At 40.0% G+C, this 21,014-nt stretch overlaps 1 protein-coding gene and 1 pseudogene across 1 annotated transcript in view; both read right to left on the bottom strand.

Annotated features, from left to right (window-relative positions):
• Nucleotides 1-439: 439 nt before the first annotated feature.
• The window catches only part of Mcmbp (minichromosome maintenance complex binding protein), a 51,196-nt gene continuing 30,621 nt past the window's right edge, over nucleotides 440-21,014 (bottom strand). The window contains exons 9-18 of the mRNA XM_010632792.2: nucleotides 19,306-19,457; nucleotides 14,207-14,307; nucleotides 11,608-11,780; nucleotides 11,142-11,265; nucleotides 9,526-9,643; nucleotides 7,142-7,307; nucleotides 5,768-5,901; nucleotides 4,835-4,999; nucleotides 1,752-1,840; nucleotides 440-1,215 (exon numbers count right to left, since the gene is read on the bottom strand). Coding sequence (XP_010631094.1) covers nucleotides 1,089-1,215; nucleotides 1,752-1,840; nucleotides 4,835-4,999; nucleotides 5,768-5,901; nucleotides 7,142-7,307; nucleotides 9,526-9,643; nucleotides 11,142-11,265; nucleotides 11,608-11,780; nucleotides 14,207-14,307; nucleotides 19,306-19,457 — 1,349 coding nt within the window. The 3' untranslated portion in view covers nucleotides 440-1,088. The remainder of the gene's footprint in view (nucleotides 1,216-1,751; nucleotides 1,841-4,834; nucleotides 5,000-5,767; nucleotides 5,902-7,141; nucleotides 7,308-9,525; nucleotides 9,644-11,141; nucleotides 11,266-11,607; nucleotides 11,781-14,206; nucleotides 14,308-19,305; nucleotides 19,458-21,014) is intronic.
• LOC104868156 lies at nucleotides 16,108-18,201 on the bottom strand (annotated as a pseudogene).

The raw sequence follows: 21,014 nt of genomic DNA, 5'->3' as shown, positions 1-21,014 counted from the left end.
TGCAAAAAGCTCCATTTATTCCATTTAAATACTGTCTTCGTTCTGGAAAAAAAAAACCACAAAACCTTCTCTTTGGAGGGTTACTAGAGTTTGAACCTAGGGCCTTCACACTGAGCTACATCCCTATCCCTTTTTAAATTTTTTGTGTTGAGATAAAGTCACTAAGTTCCCTGGACTGGTCTCGAACTCCAGCCCCTTGCCCCAACCTCTCAGAATGCTGGGATTATAGGCGTGTGCCACCACACTAGGCTGTTTATCCTTTTATGATAATAAAGTGATTTCTTTCAAGTTACATGTAAGAAAATCACAACATTATCCCCAATTTTTAAATTTTATTTTTTAAATTTTTGAGATAGGGTCTCACTTTGTAGTTCAGGCTGGTCCTGAACCCACTGTAGCCTCGAACTTGTGGCAATCCTCCTGCCTCTGCCTCCCAAGTGCTGGAATTACAGGCGTGAGCCACGACACCTGGCATATCCCCAGTTTTTGAAAAAAAAATTGCTGGTCCATAAAATTCCAAAGTTTGGGAACCACTTCCACTTAAATGACTAGTTTTGTAGGCTGTTAACTGTTTAGTGGAAGGTTTCTGTCAGTTGCCAGTTGCCTTGGTGTCCCACATAAGAATATATGGCAAGTTTGCCCTGTTCCCAAACCTGGACTACTGAATATACTCAGACCCACTATTAAACGGAAAGAAATCTGAAGTGCAAAATTCCTTCAACTTTGCAATTGCAACAGTTTTCTTCAAATGAAGTTAAGAGCATTTTAACAGAGTGGCCTCTGACTGCTGTAGCTAAGGAAATGGTATAACCAGCAACACCATCATTATTAAACTTTAATATCAAATATTTTTGTACATTGTAACTGATTTATATAATTATAAAACAAACTTCAAAAGCTCCATAAAATCAGTAAGGTAAAAGCCCTTACTGAGGTATCATATAAACTTCAGATGTTATCAGGCCTGACTTCAGGAAAAGTCATTGGTTTTTAATACAAATTATCTATAAAACAATGTGGTACAAATGACATTTGAATTTTACAATGTAGCTACCATTTGCCCATCAGTCTTCATGGGTATGAGAACTTCAAAGTTCATTTCCATTCACACATTTTTGCTGCTGAAGCCTGTTTCTTCTTAAAGACTCTAGCTGCTTGGCTCTTAGCCATCGTTCTCGTGACAGCGTTGTCTGACCAGCACTGAGAGACAGAAACCTAGTTTGAAACAAACAAATTTAAGTCTAGAGCTAGGATGCTAAGTAAAAGTTTTAAGACTAGGAATCCTTTTTTTTTTTTTTTGAGAAAGGATCTTGATATGTAGTTCAGGCTGGCCTTAAACTCACTATATAGCCCAGGCTGTTCTCAAACTTGTGATGATCCCCCTGCCTCAGTCTCCTGAGTACTGGGATTATAGGCCTGACCACACCTGGCTAAGAATACTTTCTAAAATCACAGCCCAAGTTAGGAGGCAACACTGTCTGGCAGCTACACACAAGTCAAGAGCCAACTTAAGACTTCTCCAAGGGAATCCCAGAAGAATTAGAACTTCATGAAGCTTAGAGGACACGAGGTAGGCCTGCTACCCTGAGGTGACCACTGACCTGCCCACTCCCCCTCAGAAAGTCCTTTCATAGGCATCTTAAAGGAAAGCCCTTTCTGGTCTCTAAAGTCTGCCTCAGCTATTGCTGTATAAATCAGGAGACTTACGGCACGGCCTTCAGAAAAAGCAGTCAGGAGCCTGGACTACTCACCGAGCTACCACCAGCAGCTGGTGCAAATCATCCGCAGTGATGCTCTGGGGGTCGTTCTTGCGCATCTCCACAAAATCATCTTCAACTGCCTTTATCAAAAGAGCACACTTACGTTAGGGTTAGGTACACCTTTAAAACTGCAAGACCTTTTCCTTGTAAGCAATAAGCACTGACTGTTGATGTAAAATGATGGTGCCTGCCTTCCTTGTGGACAAATGACACATTGGTGAAGAGATACTACACAGGTGAAAAGGCTGTAGATAATATTCGAGAAATTCCGATCCACGAGGACACGCAACTCGTAATAAACAAGATGCCTTTACCGATCCACGAGGACACGCAACTCGTAATAAACAAGATGCCTTTAAATGGGAAGAGTGGTGGTTTCAGAGAGTGACGATCCAGCCTTTTTGAAATCTGTTAATAAACTAGGCACTGCACTCTGGGGAACACTTTTGTGGGGACACCAGGTGATTCCTGGTAAGAACATGAGCTTTGTGGTACTTGACTTTGCTGTTCCCACAGCCCACCTCGCCACGCAGGCCAGGTGACTGCAGTGAAAACCGTGGCTCCTTCAGGTGCACCCTCCCAGGGAGCTGCCTGCATCCCTCTGACCTGTGTGCTGACTGCACAGAGGAGCCCTCGTGCAAGGCTGTCTTTATCTAACCAGACTTGGGGGTGCTCAGTGTGACAGTCTCTTTACCCAGAGCTTTTGTCAGAAACTATTAGAAGCAAATTTGATCATCTTGGCTGCCTGAGACATTGTGTAACGGCTGCAGCAAACAACAGGCTAACAGGGCCAGGGATGTAGCTCAGTGTTGCTGCACCTGCCTGGCAAGCGCAAGGTCCTGAGTTTAATTTCTGATACCTAGAAAAACACAACAACAGGCTAACCACAAGCCTTAAATGGCAGGAGAAGTTGGGGGGGTGAGGTAGATGCCAGGGGGTGGGGCGGGGCCCTTGATGGCACAGCACTTGGATAGGAGGCCCTGGGGTCAAAGAAAAAACCTCTGAGTTTAATTTCTGATACCTAGAAAAACACAACAACAGGCTAACCACAAGCCTTAAATGGCAGGAGAAGTTGGGGGGGTGAGGTAGATGCCAGGGGGTGGGGCGGGGCCCTTGATGGCACAGCACTTGGATAGGAGGCCCTGGGTTCAATCAGAAACAACCTCCTCTCCAAAAATAAGATTTTACAAAGTCACTAAACAGCCAATCACAATAAACCCTAGTGAAGTTTCATTCCCAGAGTCTTGCTTCCTGAACAGTTACTACTTTAAGTGTCCAGTCATTAACAAAAAACCAGACATGCAAAGAAACAAGAAGGTATAGCCCACGTTGTGAAAAAAAGGAGTCAAAAGAAACTGTCCACTAGGAAACCCAAACAGAACTCCCTGGACTTCCTTAATGTCATCAGTCATAAAGGAAACCATGTTTAGCAACCCACCCTAATTTGCAGTTTTGCTTTAAGAGGTTTCAGTTTCCAGCAGTCAGTTGCAGTCTAAAAATACTGATGGGAAAGTCAAGAAATATACATAAGCTTTATTGATTTATTATTATTATTTTGGACAGGGGGGGTTTGAGACAGGGTCTCACTGTGTAGCCCACACTAGCCTTGAACTCTCAGCAATCCTGCTTCAGCCTCCCAAGTGCTGCGATTATAGGCCGGCAGATGTAAGCTTTAAATTATGCTGCTGGGTGCAGTGATGCATGTCTGTAATCCCAGCACCATGAGGGGCCGAAGCATGAGGATCACAGGATTGAGCAATTTACATGTCTCAAAATAAAAAATGAAGGGCTGGGCTGCAGCTTAATGCAAAGGCCCCCAGCTTTTCTTTCCATTTAAGGGCTGTTATTTGCGCTAACCATCGTATAGTGTCGCAGGCAGCCAAGATGATACTGCTTCTGCTGGTTTCTGACAAAAGCTCTGGGGAAACAGACTGTCACACTGGGCTGTCTCAGTTCCCCCGCCCCTTTGTGTGCCATTCTGATGGTACCCTGGCCTGCTCCGTCCTGCCACACTGGGTATGCTAACTGCCCCATGGCAGCTGAGAGAGACCACATCCATCTAACTTTCATTACAATATACTGTTAAAACTGCTGTTTCATTAGTAGTTGTTATCTTTGTGTCAAATACACACACTAAACTGTCATAGTGAGAGGGCCGAGAATTTAGCTCAGTGGCACCACACTTGCCTTGCAAGTACAAACTAAGTTTAGATCTCTGGTACCACCCCCCCAACTGTCATTGGTACACACAGGAAAAGCAACATAGAAAGGACCAGTGCTATCTTTGGTTTCAGAGACCCACTAGGTATCTTTGGATGTATCATTCTTGAACAAGGAGAAACTACTGTTTGAATAACTAAAGGAAAACATGAGAACAGTTTCTCACCAAATAGAAAAAATATCAATAAAAATTAAACAGAATTTCTGGAGTTGAAAAATACAGTAACCAATTTTTTAAAAATTCACTAGAGGTGCTCAGAAGGTTTAGGAAGATACAACAAAGAACCTGCAAACCAGAAGATAGGCTGAGATTATCCATTCTGTGAGAGAGAGAGAAAAGAGAATAATGAAAAAAGAACAAGCCGGACGTGGTGGCACATGCCTGTAATCCCAGCACTCGGGAGGCTGAGACAGGAGGATCACTGAGTTTGAGACCAACCTGGGCTACACAGTGAGTTCCAGGTCAGTCTCAACTTACATGGTGAGACCTTGTCTAAAAAAAAAAAATTGAACGGAACTTCAAAGACCTGTGAGACACCATTCAGTGCACCAACATAATCATAATGGGAGTACTAGAGAGAAGAAGGAAAAAGTGAAGAAATTTTGGGCCTGGTGGTGCCCACCTGTAATCCCAGCAAGGCCAACATGGAACATATAGGGAGACGTTGTCTAAAAAAAAACCAACCAAAAACCTACTTCAAGCAAGAGAAGGGAATAGTGGGAGACTAGATAAAGAAAAAGGAAAGAGATAGCACACAAATAACAAATTTACCTATTGACAACTACAGTAAATGTGAATTAGATTAAACGTTACAATTCAACACAGGGAAATCCATGATTTACCCTGAAAGTACCTTGGTTATTTCATCAGATATGCTGTAATCCAGGAATCTCAACAGGGTCAGGTAGATGCGGAACTTATTCAATACAGAAGGCAGCACTGTGGAGAGAAGGCTGTTCGTGTACTCTTCCATGTTGGGTGGAATTAGCTGGGGTTGTAAGTGGAGCTGGCAATCTGCCTGGAAAGAAAAATACACAAAATTTCGTAGCTTCTTATGTTAAATTGCATTTTAAGGAAGATGCAGACTATTAGTTCCTAAGGAAATCACTAAATACTATTGGTGCAGGATCAGCAATCAGCTTTCAATATTGACACTCATAACTACCACAACAATTAGTTAGCTTTTTCTGATTGTTTCCTCAATGGTATATAAGCATATAGAAAGACAGGCAAGCTCTAATAGTTCTCTATGGAAAACTATTTTAGTCAAAGGGTGTTTCTCATCAGTCCCAGGTGAACACTACTGCACAGACCAACCACACCTTTTAAGTGTCCAGAGCATTTCTCATCCTCAGAACTAAAAGCTCTGATAAGACATTCCGAAGAACACAGAATTTCACCACAAAGCAAAAAACTCATTACGAAGTAATCAGAAATATTTTAGAAGGAACTCTAGGACATTTTCACCTAAGACAGGCAAAAAACAATGGGATGCAGCAAGAATAGCCTGGAAGTAAATCAGGCAATCTACAAATAGTATCTACTTTTTATGCCTAGATGAGAAGTTTCTCAGTCCAACAGCCCTGGGTATCATGAGATTTGCTGCTACCTGGGTTCTTCAGAGATTAAGTTTTCACTCCAAGGCAAAACAAATAAATGCTTCCCTTACTGATAATCTGCAATTACAATTTCTCAGATATAACTACTAAGCACCCCCACGAAACAACAAAAATGTAGCTATCTTTTCCAAATGTAACCTCCTCCACTGAACAGGGACTCAGGGTACCGGGAGGAGTGACCGCCCCTCTGAGGTGATAAGAACATTGATGTTGCAGGGGAATTCCATCTGGTGGTAACTGAAGTCGTAATCCACCTTCTGCCAGGTTATCAGGTTGCTCAGGGCAGTCACATTATGAACACCTACAAGAGCATGAACAAAGTTTCAATCACTCGATTTTCATCACCTACACAGATTAGTTTAGCTGCCAGTGATTATATGACGTTTCTACTGCTTACATAAGGGATATGAGGCACTGATTATACTAAGCAGAATGCTCCCCAAATCTAAGCCTGGCGTCTAATACATGACAGACAACAGTGGTCTCTCAGCAAGTAAGACCACTTCCTGGGTGGTGCGCTCACAGGGCTGAAGTAACATGGTGGGACCCTATTTCTGTACGCAGGTCAGGGTACCGAATTTTGATGATTTTGTACTCACTTCTTCCTTTAATGTTCCCCATCTACATCATTTTTCCTTCTATCTCTACCTTCTGACCTTTTCACCAAAGTGTCATCTTGTAGTCTCTGTATTACTTCCTTCCTTGTGTGTGTGCATGCACTCTGGGGAATGTTCATTCCCCAAGGGCTCATGCATGCTAGGCAAGCACACTACCACTGAGCTAGACTCCCAGCCTTTTTAAAAAATTGTTTTTGTTTTCAGACAGGGACTAAGTTTCCTAACCTGGTCTCCAAGTTGCAATCCCTTCACTTCCACCTCTTGAGTAGCTGGGATTACAGGCATACACTATCATATAACATATTCCATAACCGAGGTTAGTTCAAATTATCTGATCTACAAAATATTTTTTCCAGAGATGCTGTGAAAAATGTTCTAATTAATTTATGTTTGTAGTGCTGGGGATTGGATGCAGGGCCTCCCACAGGCAAGGCAAGTACCCCACCACTGCACTGCATTCCAAGCCACTAAAACATGTTTTAAAAAGTTCACATGAGCTGGGTGTGGTGGCACATACTTGTAATCCTAACACTTGGGAGGCTGAGGCTGAGGCCTCTAATTTGAAGCCAGCCTGAGCTACATAATTCAAGGCTAGCAAGATCCTGTCTCAAAAGAAAGAAAAAGAAAAAAGGCAACAGGAATGTTGTTAGATCTTTAAAATAATTCTCTTTTGAGGTAACAGATAATTAAGGCAAAATCTCTTCCCACGTAAGCACTTAAATTAGTATTTTACTCCTGCACTATTTTCAGAACATGGTAACAGAAAAGCTGGTAAACACAATTAGTTTATGACATATGCTTTAATCAAGTGCATGTGCACAGACTTTACCTTAAATGCCTGTTGAATTTGTCTTTGTCCACAGACATCCTTTTAAAAAGTTATTAACAGATTTGACTTTAATGAAGGGAAGCACCGGTATGTACCTGGCGTGTCCAACTGCCCTTGTTCCAGCAGAGTCTCATCGATGACCAGGGAAGTGTTGTTGGGCAGCTGGAGGAGCCCACTGACCAAGCGATTGGCTGTGTAGTCTTTATGGGGGATGAATTTCAAACGGTTCATGTTCTCTATAGTCATCTGCAGACGAAAAGACTACAAGAGATTTTTTAATAAGCAAGGATGTGTTTCTCTGTTTTAACAATATATATATATATATATATGTTGGGAATTAAAACACTGTTTCAAATACAATGATCTTATAAATATTTAGGAATAGAGTGATGAGGTTTCTGGAACTCTTAGAAGCAAAAATATTATCTATATCATGCATTAGAATTTCATTCAATGAGCTGCTTTATTCTCAAATGCCATGTTCAACAGCCTTGAGTACTTTTGATTTTGCCAATTTCTACAAATGGTAGACAACAGACATACGTGTATCAACTATCCAGAGGCTGAACTTAACCAAACATAAGCTAGAAAAACAGAAAACATTTTTTTCAAGTCAAGAAGAAAGGCACGGTGCAGTAGTACACGCCTGTATCACTACTCACTAGGCTGAAGCAGGAGGATGGTAAGTGCAAGGCTAGACTGGGCAACTTAAGAAAGACCTTGCCTCAAAATAAAAAATAAAAAAGGTAAGATATAACTCAGTAACAGCACTGGCCCAGTAGGCACAAGGCCCTGGATTCAAATCTCAGTGGCCCCCTAACCCCAAAAGACAGGGAGAACCATATTCATTCATCATAGGCCAATGTACAAGTTTCCGAACAAAGTGAGAGAACAGCCTAGGAACAGAGCACACTGAGCTATGGCTCTTGCTGCACATCTCTCAAGTGACGGTTCCACTGCACTGGAATCTGCTAAGCCAGTGCCACCGCCTCCACTGCCGCGTCCATCCTCTGCTCCAAGGCCCCTCACTCTGCTCTAGACCCCTCTGCTCTCCTACACATGAGCTGGAAAGGAAGTGTGCAGGGTGGGAGGAAGCTTGTTGAAAAGATAAAACAGAACCAAAATTTGGAGGATTTTTGTACTTTGGCTCAATGATCCTACGCAAACACACAGCTCTGCAGCCCCTGCCTGGTGCTGTTCTCGCCACAGGATGGAAGCTTCCTCTGAGCAGCCTCCGGGCTTGGCGGTGTCTCCTCAACACCTGTGAGCTAGGCCCTCCCTGGCCCTAGGAACCGGCAGCTCCTCCAGATCTGCTGCTAGAGCTGTCCATCTTCATCTCCTGAGATCTTACTATTCTGCAGGACATGTCAATGACCTACCTTGGATTAATTTAACTCTCCAAAGTGCTACAAGACCTAGGGAACTGCTGAGATCATTTTATGTGGTTCATGGGATAAAAATCAGGAGTTAAATCAGATTCTTTCAGTGTGCAAGTCAGACCAATCAATTTTACAACAGAACACGAAAATTTCACTGATATGTTTTCAGATGCCACACTTCAACTACCATTTAAGAAAACATACTTCAAAAATAACATTGCTTTATAACAGACTACATGTGAAAATAGACATAAAAATCTACTGGTCTTTTAATCCAGATATTAAAGAGATTTGTAAAAATGTAAAAACTGTGATTTATTACTAATATTTTTGGCTTGGGAAGTTTTTATAAAAATACTTATGCATCTATTTATTTCTAATGAATTAGTATTTTAACCTATTTTCAATTTTAATTTCTAATGTGGGAAATTAAAAAGCAAACCCCACAGCTCTCTGAGTCCTCAAGACTTGGTCAGGAGACTGCCTGTCTGTTCCGGCCACTGTTGCTCTTGGAGGGCTGGGCCCAGAGTGGCAGCACTCAAGATGCTGGATGAGTGGGTCACCTGGCTCAGCTTCTTGAACTCCCAAAGTGAGAGGTGACCAGTGTTTTCAGTCACACGACTGCTCAGAAGCAGCTCCCCTGTTCCCAAAATCCTGCCATACAAAAGCACTACACTCCTATGTCCTGGGAAATACGGGCAGCTCAATTTTCCAAACAGGAATTAAAACTGAAGCAATGACGACAGAGATCTTTATTACCTCAGCTAAGAGAATTAGGCTCCCAAAATTTAGAGCTTATTTAGATTTACGACTTTAATACATACAAAAGGATATTAAATTGCACAACTCAGCATCAATAGAGAGAATTACAAAGGAGTTACTCTAATTGTATTGTTAGACTCACAAAACTTTGTACTAAGGAATGTATGTGAAATGTTTAGCAGACTGTACATTTTAAATTATGTAACTTGGCAAGCTCTGTTTTCCCATCAAATGAGATCTATTACAATCTCAAAGTTAAATATTTGGGTTGAATAAAAGGCAATTAGGTGGATTTGTTGTATGCTTAGGATTATAATTTCTATTTATATTGATCTTACTGCTGGAACAAGATGTTGAATAATTCGATATAAATGTTCTGTAAAGGTACTATTCCGTGGACAACCACTCAGGTTCACAGTGAATTTTCCTAGTGGAAGAACATCTCTTCTTGTGTATCTAGGGGAAAAAAATCAATAAGTAATATATTGAGGTGATTTCCACAAAATGTTAATTAAAAATTTACTTACTATTGTCATTAAAATATAGAATACTCTAAATAGATATTTTATGTATTAGAACAAGTTAAAATAATAGCCAACACTTGTATATAAAGTGCTAATCATACACCAGGATTGACTCTGAACACCTCCCGCCCTTCTTTCTTCCTTCCCTTGCTTTTTTGCAGTACTGGGTATCAACCCCAGCGCCTTGTGCACACCAGGCAAGCACTCAATCACTGAGCCACGTTCCTAGCCCTGCATTTTCAACTAATCTCCAAATAGGCTGAACGAGAAAATGTTTTACAGATGAGACAGATGAGGATCATAATTAAGTACAGGTTGATTATCCCTTATCCAAAATGCTTGAGACCAGAAACGGTTCAGATTCTGGAGTATTTACATACACTTCACTGGTTGAGCATTTGAATGTTCCATAATATCAGCTCTCAAAATATTTTAGACTCTGGAGCATTTCAGGTTTTGGGATTAGGGATGCTCAACTTGTAACAAACTCATCTGGCCAGGAAGCAACAGAGACAGGATGTGAATTTGCGTCCCACATCTCACCCAAGGAAAGAGCCACAGGAAAAAATGTTCACTGCAATGTTATTTATTATAGAGAAAAACTAGGAAAACCTAACATTGAGGAACATGGGTAAAAAATGAGACAACTATATAATGAAGTAATGTGCAGCCACTAAAAGGTTCATGGAGAACGACAGCAAAATGTTTTATAAATACGAAAAACAAGATATAGATATGTACTTGGGAGTATAAATGATATGTGTATAGGTATACAAAGCACACATATATAAACAAAAACCTTAAACAAGTACCAGAATGGTAACTGAGATTATCTCTCAGTGCTCACATGACAGATGAATGCTATTTTCTTTTTTGTATTCCTGGAACTTGCTGAAGCAAAACATTACTGTTGAAATCAGGAACAAAACACAATGGAGTGAAAGGGTGAGGTGCTAATCTCAATGTACAAGTTAAATGTGCACATGGTGTACCTTGTTGACTGTTTTGAGGAGCAGAGCCTTGTTCTGAACAAACAGGACCCAGAACACAAAAAGGGGGCTGGGGATGTAGAGTGGTACAGTATTGCCTGAAACGCCCAAAGCCCTGGGTTTGATCCTAGCACAAATTTTAAAATAAGAAAGAATAAAGGATAAAGTAGCTTACATTTTACTTATCAGCCAAGTCTTTTATCTGACTTTGGCTCTAATAACTAGGGGAAGATAATCAAAATGCTAAATGTGAACCTGAAAAAAGGTAAGAAAAGGATGATTTGTTTTGGTATAAAATATACTACAGAGAACAAACACCACTTTATGAAGCCTGAATTGAAATACAGAAATTACATCAGAAACCATCCTGATCTTTTTCATAGTTTTGAACCACACTCAATTATTAACTTAATTCCCACCAGAAATACAGACAGCACTTACACTGTAGAGATGAGATGTAATATAAGGTATTCAGCAGCCAAACTGTCTCCCAAAAGGGCATGAGTGAGGAACCCCAGCAATTCTGCTCTGACTGGAGACAATTCGGACATGAAACTTGACACAACTGCAAAAGGAAGGAAGACAGGTTCAGAATACACATGCCAGCTCCTCTCAAGTGTCTCAGTGCAAAGCTAACTTGGTGAAAAGAACATTTCAATTCAGTGGACGGCTAGTGTGAATGTAGACTATTGACCAACAGTTATGCCAATCTTAAAACTAAGGAGAATTTATATGTTTTTCTTTTGTCTCATTTCAATGAAAGGAAGAAGAAAAGGGGGCAAAGCAATACACTACTGAAGGCGAACGAGGCTCTCTCAATTCCACTAAAAGCACAAGACAGGCAGCTGTGGACACAGATGGAGGGAAAGCAGTCTGTGGTTCACTACACTTTAACACTTACACTTACAGGTTCTGCTCTCCTCTTTGTTAAGGCAGGCAGGTAACAATGGGTTGATGTGCTGCAATTTCTGGGCCAAAACCACATGAATTCTTGGCACTAATGAGGCAGGAGGACTGTGTACCCTCTGCTCCTCTGCTGTATCTGTGCACTCCATGGAGTCCAGCAGTGCAGAGGAATCTCTGCAGAGACCAGAAGCTCCAGATTAGAGACGCGAATTGCAAACATGTAAAAACAATGTGCACCTCCCAAGGCAAAATTAGAATCCAAGCCAAAAGCCCTTCCACTTGCACATCTCCCTCATTCTAAAATGTTTCCCCGTCACATAGATTTTAGGATAGTTTGGTGCAATAGAATGGATTTATTTCATTCTTCAGGTTCAACAATATTTTTTACTCAGTACGCTAACATAAATGGGCTAATAGAACGTCACTTGTAAGATTATTTAAAAACACAAACACTTGTTCTTCAGTTCTCAGCTGAGATACCAAATACCTCAGCACATTCCAAAACTCGGGTGTCCTCTAAAGCCATCCAGGATCTATTATTCAGCATATGGAGAATAGATCATCTCTACCTAATTCTCTTTCCTGAATTTTATTCTTATATGAAATCTCCCCTGAATAATGAGAATAAGCAATGAAAAGTGAACTCTTCAGACTTGCTAAATAAATTTACATAAGACAGGTTTATTGTAAGTGACCGAAGTAAATGCCTAAAATGTTTTAACATCTTCAACTTACCAGTATTGCAGTGTTCAATACTTTCCACACACATATTCATTAAAACCCCACAATTACCCCTCTTTACGGTGAAGAAAAAAGTCTAAGATCAAATAGCCACTAAAGAGGCCAAATCAGAATTTCAACTCTAAACTAAGCAGCCTTAGTAACAGTAACTGAGGAGGAACATCATCACAGACAGAATTAGCAAGACTATTAATTTTAAGGACTATTACTAAGAGATTGTTATGTTTACTTAAAGTTGTTTAAAATTTGTTTTGTACCTTTTTTTTTTTTTAGTGTGGAAAAATACAAGTTCTTCCTATGCAGAAACCATGATGAACATTTGGTATTACACAACATAATGCAACTGTCTATCAGTACTCCCCCCCTTTGGCAATTTAAAAAGAAAAATAAGAAAATTTAATGTATTTTATTAAGTGAAAACATAAACGAATACAGATACTACACCATCTTTCATAGAAGAAAAAATGGGAGGGCTGGGTATTTGACTCAGTGGTTTTGCCGCCTGCCTCACAAGTGCAGGAAATCGAATACACATGTATCTAATTATTTCTGCAAAAGAGAATACAGGAAGGATAAACCAGAAACTAGGGAGATGTTTCCCTAGGCAGTTGGGTGGGACCAGGCAAGCAGAGATGAGGTAACAACAATGACTCTATTAACTATTTTTGGTACTAGGGATTGAACTCAGGTCCTTGTGTTTGCAAGGCAGGAGATGGAACCACTGAGCTAAGTCCCTAGCCCCAAGTTTAAGGTGTTTTTTTGTCCCCCGCCCCTGCGTACCAGGAATTGAACTTGGGACCTTGTGTTTGTGAGGCAGGCAGCAGAACAACTGAGCTAAATCCCCAGCCCCATAACAATTCTTTAAATAAATGGAAGAGAGAAAAAGTCTCTCAGAGTTGAATGCCTAAAAAATGCAGAGTGACTGAGTTAGTGATTGAGTTCACAACTGAATCATCAATGGATGCAAATTGAGTCAGTGCAAAGTTAATGAAATCTCCTGTTATAATGCACTAAGAATGATTTGCCATTTTTGCAGTTTCCGTCCTTCTTGAAGCAGTATGCTAAATAACTGCCTTGGCCGGACATGGTGGTGCATAACTGGGATCCCAGCACTCGGGAGGCTGAGGCAGGATGACTGCTGAGTTTAAGACCAGCCTAGTCTACACAGTGAGTTCAAAGCCAACCTGAACTACACTGTGAGACCCTGTCTGAAAACACAAACACATACACATAGAAGGCCCTCTGCTCTCTGCCATGTGAGAAGATGGCCATCTTCTAACCAGGGAGGTCCTTCACTAGATACCTGATGTTGGTGTTTCCAGCTTCTAGATGTCTTAAGTTTTTGTTTAAGCCAAAACAAAACAATACAAAACAAAAAACAAAAACCCCAAAATCAAAAAACTGTCAAGGCCATGCAGGACAATGAAAGGCTGTGAACTATTTTGGATTCATGAAATCAGCGATCCTATGGGTCCTGGACCAAAAGTGAGGTTGAGGAATGAGACAGCTGATGAATATAGGTTATGGACTGTGGATTCGTGTTACATATTCATGGCCATCTCCTAATTTTAATACCTGTGCTCTGATTACACACAAAGCCTTTGTGCTTAGGAAATACTGACTCAAATATTTAGAGGTAAAGGGTTTAATGTATATAGCTTAATCTCCAATGTTTCAAAAAAATGTGAACATAAACAGCTCAAATGAATGACAAAGTAATATGGGGCACAGGTGTTGACAGATAGCAAATCTTAGTAAAAAGGGAAGGGAGTTCTAAAGAACTCCACTATCTGCCACTTTTCCCACAAATATGAAATTATATCCAAAAAAGTAAAGACAAAAAAGACAAATGGACTCACCTTTCGTCACTACTCAGTATACTTAGCACAGGGTCCACAGACAGGATGCCGTATAACTCAAGAACATCATTTACTTTGAAACAATCGCAGTCTTCATAGACCTGACAAGTAATCGCATGAAATCGTGTTAGCACTAAGTGACTCAAAAAGTCTAAGAAATTAGTCTTAAAATAGTAATATCTTAGAATTTAGGCTAAAAAATGGACCTTAAAGTAACCCCTGTATTTCATAAACTGACACCTGAAGAGATAAGGGAATTGTCTAAAGTATTCTGCTAGTCAGCAAGTACAGCAAAACCCAAACACAGATCCTGACTCCCAGATCAATGTCTATTTCAAATATGCCACTCTACCAAAAAAAAAAAGGCTTTTCCTAAAGGGTGATGGTCAAAATTTAGAAACATGCATTATTTTAAAATCTATTAACCACACTGAGAAGGAAACCCAAAACAAAATAAGCCAGGATGATTAATTTTAGACTTACAAACTATACAACATCAGCAGTTTAACACAAAACTTACAATGGCCACAAAACTTTTCATAATAAAAAAGAAACTTTCAAAATTGTCCAGATGAATTTTAGAAAAGTGTCAAAGCCTCTTCCTGGTGAGAGCTGATGGGAAGGAGAATAGCACAAACTTTAAACTGCAAAGAGTAAGAATGGAAATTCCTGGCAATCATTTCTGAACCTCTTATCACTTACTGACATGGATCAAAAACAAAAACCAAAAACAACAAAATAATAGAACAAAACCAGAGTAAGCAAGATAGAAGAATAGCCTTTCAATAGACTTTTTTCTATTTTATCTTAAATTCAAGTGACTTATTACTTTATTTTATCCAGTCCAGGGAATTGAACCCAGGGCCTTTACACTGAGCTCCAACCCCAGCACTTGTGTTTTTTCCCCACAGTATACACCAATTACTTATTTAAATAATGATAGAAAAAATAGGTTTAGTGTGACAGTTTATATTCATTGGATTTGTTTTACCATTTAAAAACAGTGCTGCCTCTAGGTTATCCTAGCTAGCTAGAGAACACTTCATGACACACGCAGCTACTGTAATACTGTAATAGATACTGCCACTACAGAATGATTTGCCAAGTTGGGAGGAAACTCAACAGTAGGTTTTTTGGTATCAGGGATCGAACTCAGGATCTTGCAAGCAGGCAGCGGAACCAGAGCTAAATCCCTAGCCCAAAACTCAACAGCAGTAATGGTGACTAGTTGATCTAAGCTAAAAACATTGATAATATACAAACTCTTTTTCTCAATGAATTGAAAGGGCTATAAAATTCCACCTACTGACAAAGGAAGCAATATACTCACACTGACGATACCTTAAAGGACAGCTGGACACTCAGCTACATACTTTTCTAGACTGCATGGCTTTCAGGTTGGCCTACCATTAGTGACTGAAAGTTGGTCATCTGACATTGACTTGTGTGGGTTTTTAAAAATGGAGAGAAAATGGCAAATTATGCCATATGTATTTACAGAATCCAAAGAATCAATCTGAGTAAATGTGAAATAAATAAGTGGTTCATGAGTAAATACAATCTCTGAGCTGACTTAAATCTAGGAGAGTGAGCCAAGTAAGCACTAACAATACCACATAGAAATGTCTAGAAACTTCACTTTCTACAACTCAGTTTGGGAGACCATGTCTTGTCTGAATATATACAATATTTACAAAATATTCCCTTTTGGCCTCTGAAATTTAGCCATTTTTGTTTGGCTATTAAGCTGTTTTCTTTCCATATGCTAGCCAATACTGCAGTTATTACTATCATTAAAATACTCTTGTGCATGAATTACAAATATTAATAAATAACTCTGCATGTATAAATATCTCAATAGTCTAGCAGAATTTAAAGCATTCACAATGTACATAAAAGTATTTGTTTTTGGTAGGGCTGGTAGTTGTTTTTTGTGTGTGTGGTTTTTTTTTTTAAGTCATCACTGTTTCAATAAAGCTTTGTACATGGCAAAGCCCAAAACACAAAACAGTAGCATCAAAACTCGCTCGAAGCCAAAACATGGAACTCTAGAGGTCAACTGCATCATGTACGGGCCATTGTCAGTTTAACAAAGATACCCTGCCTGGGTGCATCAGCAGTATTGCAAGTGAAGGCGTGAGGTAGAGCCACTGTGTTTCCTGCAGAAACCAGCAGGTGAGATACTATATTCTTGTTTAACTTCATGCAGGTCTGATTCTGGAACTACAATTAAGCAGGGTATTCTGCTATCCATAAAGTGTTGCTTAAAAATCCTGGCACAGTAGTCAAAGGGTTTGGGATTGGTAACATCATACATCAAGCATAAAATGTCACAAGTGATCTCAGACTCATGCACTAGTATTTCTTCCATACACATAAACAGTGTTGATCGCACAGTAAGATTTATGATCATCATGGATTTTCTTCTGCCTCATTAAGTTTTTTCCAAGAAGTGCCTAAAGAACTCCACTTTTCCCACAGCTTTTCATTCCAATTACATTACATCTAAACACATTTGAGTCTGGTTCTTCTGAAGATCTATCTTTTTATCTTTTACTACTGTAATGGCTGAAGCTGGAGACTCTTGTTCAGTCAATATGGAATAACCTAGATAGCCCAAATACTCCAGGAATCTCTGAACATCTAAATAAATTGTGCGCGTTCACTGAGAAAGGAATCCCTGGTAATTTATCCAACTTCTTTCATTTCTACAAACTGTTATTCACAACAGGTCCCCAAGGTATGTAATGGAAAACTTTAAATAAAGCTTTAAGCTCATCTGGTGACAAAACAGTCTCTTATCCAAATCATGTTTGTCAAAGGAGCTTTGGTGAAACAAATATGCATGATGATTTAATTCAGTCGTGCAATCAGGAGGTATTTTTAGCATGGGGAATAAATATTTGGGTGTCAAATCTAGATCATCATCATAACCAAATATCAAAGTACAGTCCAAATAGTTTCGTCTCCCTTTCTGAATAAAAAGTGTAAAAAGAGAAAACTCTTCAATGTCAATCCACTGTCAGCTACACCATCACTGATGTTTTCTGACTGTATTCTTGACATCTTCCAGAGGAGCTTATGGAGTGCTGAAACAAATCCTCTGAAAGTAGTTCAGCATCATTGAGTGTACCAGCATTATCTTGATCAGAGATTTTAAATATACGAGTAAGAGCTTTTATACAGGCTGGCTTCATCTGCTTGTCCTCTGGGCAGCACAGGGGGCCTGTAGGATGAAATACAGCTTTCTGTGTATAATAAAAGAGCTCTGATATGTTCTTTAGGTTTTTTGCTGAACACTCCGAAGGTTTCTATTTCTGTATAGTAATTCATAATAGGATGGATGGTCTCTACACTTCTACATTCCACCAGATCAGATCTGTTCCCAACCAGTGTCGAAGGCAATTTGCTGTCTTTGTCTGTTCTTTCATTTATGAGAGGAATCCATCGACTTGCTATCAATAGAATGTTTGTTGTTAACAGAATGCAGATGACATTAGCCTGTGATATTTCTCAACGAAGTTGTTCATCGCTCTGTTCTGCTTCTGAGTAATCTACAATGTGTGATGGGACTCTCAGGGGTGACATCAGCTGGAATGGTGATTTCTGCCTGAGGGGAAAGATCTTCTGGAAATTCTTCACTGACCAGAGACATAATCAGTGATGTCTTCTTCCCAACTCTAGGTTCTCCCACCAGCAGAATTTGCATATCTTTCTTCATGTCAGCAGCTCTCTGGGGCTGAGCTCAGTCCGTACACACGGAGTGAACTCCTCTGTCCAGGAGCACCCACCCCATGACGCTGCTCTCCATGCAATGCTAGCACCACCTGCCAGCCTCTCGGTCCTCTTTGCCCAGGCTTCAGCCATGCTGCCTCCTTCGCTGCCTCACTGCTAGGGACCCAGGGCAGCACCAGATCTGCTTCCTCTAGGCTCGGCAGGCAGAGGCCTGTATTATTTGTGAGAGAGGGTCTTGCTAAGCTGCTAAATTGCCTAGACTGGGCCCAACCTTGCAATCCTCCTGCTTCAGTCCCTCCTGGGATTACAGGCATGTGCCATCACACCTGGTTTGAGACAGGAGTCTTGTTAAAACAAGGAAGAATGGCAAAAATGCATACTATAATATTAGAAACAGTTCAGGAAGGATGTAGACGTGGGTTAAAAAGTTGTTTTGTTTCCATGTTTGACATATTCTTTGATTCTTGTACTTCCAAGAATTTATTTATTTTTTTGGTACTGGGGATTGAACTGAGGGTCTTATGCTTGGAAGGCAGGTGCAGGGCCACTGAGCTACATCCCCTGTGCCTCTCTGATTCTTTAAGAATGCTGCAACAGCCAGAATAAGGACCCTGAAAGATGTTTACAACCAACTTGTAAGAATGTCACTTTTTATGCAAGAAAGGTTTGCAGGTATGATGGGGAAATTATCCTGGTGGATGCAGTGTAATCACACAAGTCCAGAAAAGGGGAACCCTTCTTGGCTACAGTCAGATGGAGATGTCAGTATAAAAAAATGGTCAGACAAGGAAAGAAGGAAGGAAGGAAGGAAAGAAGGAAGGGGAAAAAGGAGGAGAGGAGAGGAAAAGGGAGGGGAGGAGAGGAGAGGGAGAAAAAGAAAACTGGTCAGACAGATGCAATGTGGCTGGCCTTAAAAGTGGGAAAAGGCCAAGTCAAGCAATGAGGGCCAGCTCTAGAAGCTGGATAAGGCAGAAATAAAAACAAACAGAAATCCCCAGATTCTCTGCTAAAACCTATGGTAAAGAGGGCCGGGATTTAGCTCAGTGGCACTGCACCTGCCTTGCAAGTAAAAGTTCCTGAGTTCGATCCCTCGTACGGTACCAAACCAAACCAAACCAAACCAAACCTATGGTAAACAATGAAGGCTTCTTGACAACTTGATTTTACCCCAGTGAAATCCACATTGTACTCCTGACCCAAAACCTGTATAATAAAAATGTTGTTGCTGCAGGTCTCTAAATTTGTACTGATTAGCGGCATCACCAAAGAAAACTGATACTAACACCACAAATTTTCCATATCACTTTCCTACAAAGGTAACACAGGCTTCAATGTCAGGGGTAAGAAAGGTTTGATAACATTACCTTCACAAGGCAGGCAGGGCCCTTCTCTCCAGGCAATGGAAAATTCAGATCAAAAGGAGAAGAGAGGTTTAAGGAGTTCAGCTGTTGACCTGTGGAAGCTTCAGTTTCTAAACGTTTTGGCTCTCCACACCACTGAAGACCACCAACGCTTCCTAAATTCAAAGGACAGCATCACACTTAAGTCATTTCTAAGGCACCCTGAAGAAAAAAAATTCTAAAAGTGTTTCTCAAGTTGGATATAAATGATGCTTCTGAGTTTGAAAAGATCACATTGCTGTAATTTTATTAATACATACTAGCAGCAAAACCTTTTGACCTACAAGAGAGTAAAGTATGAGTTAGAAAATTTTAATTCTTTTCTTACTACAAAATGGCAACAAATTACTCATATCAAAACCACATATAAGTTAATATTCAAAGGGCCAGGGTTTTAGCTCAGTGGTTCTGCTGCCTTTCTTGCAAGTGCAAGGTCCCGAGTTCGATCCCCAGTACCAAAAAAAAAAAAAGTTATTATTCAATATGGTTACTTTAGTATCTCTGATTTAGAAAATACATGCTCTGTTACTACAAAATACCTTGGTAGGACATATTTTCTTATCAGGCAGAGTAAAGCCAGACAACAATAAAGTAATCCAACAAATATTCATTAATATCCACTATTTACCATGAATCAGATAAATTAATGGGAATATATAGATCATTCAAAGATAGCCCTTACTCCTGTAGTAGTTCCAATTTAGGGCTGAAAGATAATTAGTATAAAAATATAGCCTACCATACACTATTCAATAATAATATAAAGGAACTATTGATACAGACAACAACTTGGATGGATCTAAAATAAATCATGTTGAGTAGAAAAAGCCAGTCCCCAAAGTGTATATTATGTATGATTCCATTTATATAACATTCTTGTAGCTACAAATTTATAGAGAACCAATTAGTGGTTGTCAGGGGTTAGGGACTTGGGTGGGAGAGACAAGTATGATCATTAAAGGCCAATGGGAGATCTAGGTCTAAATCCTCACTGTCAGCATGGCTACATGAATCTGCATGTAACAAAACTCTATAAAAACTAAACACACACTAACAAGTGCTTATAAGAATGTGAATTCTGAATAAGGCTGATGGGTTGAATCAATGTCCATTTCCTGGGTACTGATATTCCACTAAAATTATGTGAGATGTCACAATTAAGGGTACTACTTTTCTTTTCTTTTTTTTTTTTAAGACAAGGTTACTCTAATGTAATTCCGGATGACCTCAAACTTGTAGCAATCCTCCTGCCTCAATCTCCCAAGTGCTGGGATTACAGGCCTGCACCACCATGCCTGGCTTCTGTATTACTTCTTACAAGTGAACATAACTCTACATATCTCAAAATAAAAGATGTGTGTGTTTGTGTGTGGGGGGGTGTACTGAAAGACTGCTGAGAAACTGACAAGTTGAACTTTATGTAAAAATAATGTACTCAAGTGCATAAAAACCACTATAGTATAATATTTATTTTAAAAAGGGCAAGAAATAGAGCTAGGTACGGTGGTGAACACCTGTAATCTCAGTACTCAGTAGGCTAAGGCAGGAAGATTGCCCCAAGTCTCAGGCCAGCAGGGGCTAGACAGTGAGTTCAAAGCCAGCCTGGAATACATAGTGAGATTCTGCTTCAAACCCCTACCCCTTCAAAAAAAAAACCAACAAAAAAAAAAAAA

Source organism: Fukomys damarensis, unplaced genomic scaffold (genome assembly GCF_012274545.1).
Source record: "Fukomys damarensis isolate Sample0158 unplaced genomic scaffold, DMR_v1.0_HiC HiC_scaffold_8, whole genome shotgun sequence".
NCBI classification, from domain to species: Eukaryota; Metazoa; Chordata; class Mammalia; order Rodentia; family Bathyergidae; genus Fukomys; species Fukomys damarensis.
Note: the sequence above shows the minus strand (reverse complement) of the source record. Positions and strands in the feature narration are given on the sequence as shown.